Source organism: Plectropomus leopardus, unplaced genomic scaffold (genome assembly GCF_008729295.1).
Source record: "Plectropomus leopardus isolate mb unplaced genomic scaffold, YSFRI_Pleo_2.0 unplaced_scaffold26256, whole genome shotgun sequence".
Classification (NCBI taxonomy): Eukaryota; Metazoa; Chordata; class Actinopteri; order Perciformes; family Serranidae; genus Plectropomus; species Plectropomus leopardus.
The window spans coordinates 1-1,899 of NW_024628553.1; the positions used below are offsets into that span (position 1 = coordinate 1).

Consider the following 1,899-nt stretch of genomic DNA (forward strand, 5'->3'; position numbering starts at 1 on the left):
AAACTAACTAGTAACTAAAGCATTCAAATAAATGCAGTGATGTAAAAAGAACTATATTTCTGTAGAAATGTTTTGGAATAAAAGTATAGAGTGGCATGAATATAACAGAATCAAGAAAAGTACAAGTACCTCAAGTTTGTACATCAGTCCAGTACCCGAGTAAATGTACTTAGTTACATTCAGCTCTGTTAAAGTCTATGTAAAGCAGACTTTGAGGGTTGGATCAGACTCAGTGGGTTTCTGTCTTGTTTCTGTGTGCAGTTGTGTCAGACCTGACGCTGCGAGTGTCCCAGAGTTCAGGTTACCTGCAGACGTTGGGGGCCCTCGGCTCTCCTTCGGCCCCGCTGCCCGTCCTCCTCTTCCCCCTGTGCTGCCGGGTGTGCGGCCTCACCCTGGAGGAGGCCGACCTGGAGGGGGACAAGGCCGAGGGGGAGGCGGAGGGCGACGGAGGACAGGTAACTGAACCGGCACCATGACGACACGAGCACCAGACTGGACATGTTCTTTTATTTTGTGATTGTTTCCATGGTGACGTGTCGTCTCTATGAGCGAAGACAAACTCTGAGAACTGCAGACTTTTAGATTTTAGGACATTTTTAGGATTTTAGAACGTTTCTCTGATTTAAGAATTTTTTTAAGGAGTTTTGGACACTTCTTAGCCTTTAGGACATTTTTACAATTTTAGGACATGTGTCTTATCTGTGTCCTCTGTCAGGGGTGTGGGGGATCCTCCACTGGCTCTTTTTTTGATCAACAAGCTCTATTTTGATGCTGTTTTATGGACTCTGACACCTTATGGAGACTAAAAGTACAAAAACAATTCATTGTAAATCACTTTTTTTTTTTGTAAATTAGAAAAGGTTTAGGGGACCACTCAGCGCCCTATCAGCGGCCAGATTTGGGTCAGGGGCCATAAGTTGGTTCTCTGCTGTAACGCTCTGCTATATGAGGATAATAAAAAGATAATAAACAAAAACTCGAGTAAACGGCAGCAGCACAAACCTTTGATCTGTCTTTTGTCTTTATTTCCAGGTGTGTCGTCGATGCTCGTTGGACGTGCTATCCAAAGAAGACTCCGGGTCTCGAGGGTCGCGTCGGGGTCAGCGTGGCACCAAGCTGTACCGCTGTCCTCACTGCCCCTTCCTGTCCCACTACCCCAACCACCTCGCCCGCCACGCCCACACCCACTCTGAGGAGAAGCCCCACCGCTGCCCGCACTGCCCCTACACCTCCTCGCACCTTGACAACCTCAAACGCCACCTACGCGTGCACACTGGCGAGAAGCCCTACCAGTGCCCGTCGTGCAGCTACGCCTGCGGGAACCTCGCCAACCTGCGGCGGCACGAGCGCATCCACTCGGGCGCCAAGCCGTTCCACTGCGGCGTCTGCGGCTACTCGTGCAACCAGAGCGTGAACCTGAAGAGGCACATGCTGCGGCACACGGGCGAGAAGCCATTCGCCTGCGCCGAGTGCGACTACACCACGGGCCACTGGGACAACTACAAACGCCACCAGAGGAAACACGGGCACAACACGGACAGCTGGGACAAACACGCGCCCATCAACGGCCTCAGCTGGGGGAGAGACACTCAGGAGAGCCCGAGTCAGGGACATGGTTAGATACTGTGTGTGTGTGTGTGTGTGTGTGTGTGTGTGTGTGTGTGTGTGTCATACACTGGTGAAGCTTCAGCTAAACTCAGGTGCCTTTGACAGACTGAACGACTTTAACGCTGCACTGACTTTATAAGGGGCATTTTTGTGTGTGTGTGTGTGTGTGTGTGTGTGTGTGTGTCAGGGTTCCCACAGTCATGGAAAAGTCATGGAACTAATATAAATCATCAAAAGTTTTGGAAAATTATGGAAATGTTGGTGTAATAAATTAAATGACATCAATGTAGC

General features: G+C 49.7%; 1 protein-coding gene across 1 annotated transcript; it reads left to right on the forward strand.

Moving 5' to 3' along the window:
- Window positions 1–227: 227 nt before the first annotated feature.
- LOC121966900 (zinc finger protein 513-like) lies at window positions 228–1,784 on the forward strand (the record flags this gene model as incomplete). Its single annotated transcript, XM_042516969.1, has 2 exons — window positions 228–455; window positions 1,033–1,784. Coding segments are annotated over 2 exons (816 nt in total), but the record flags the coding sequence as incomplete, so codon positions are not given.
- Between the last annotated feature and the right edge of the window lie 115 nt (window positions 1,785–1,899).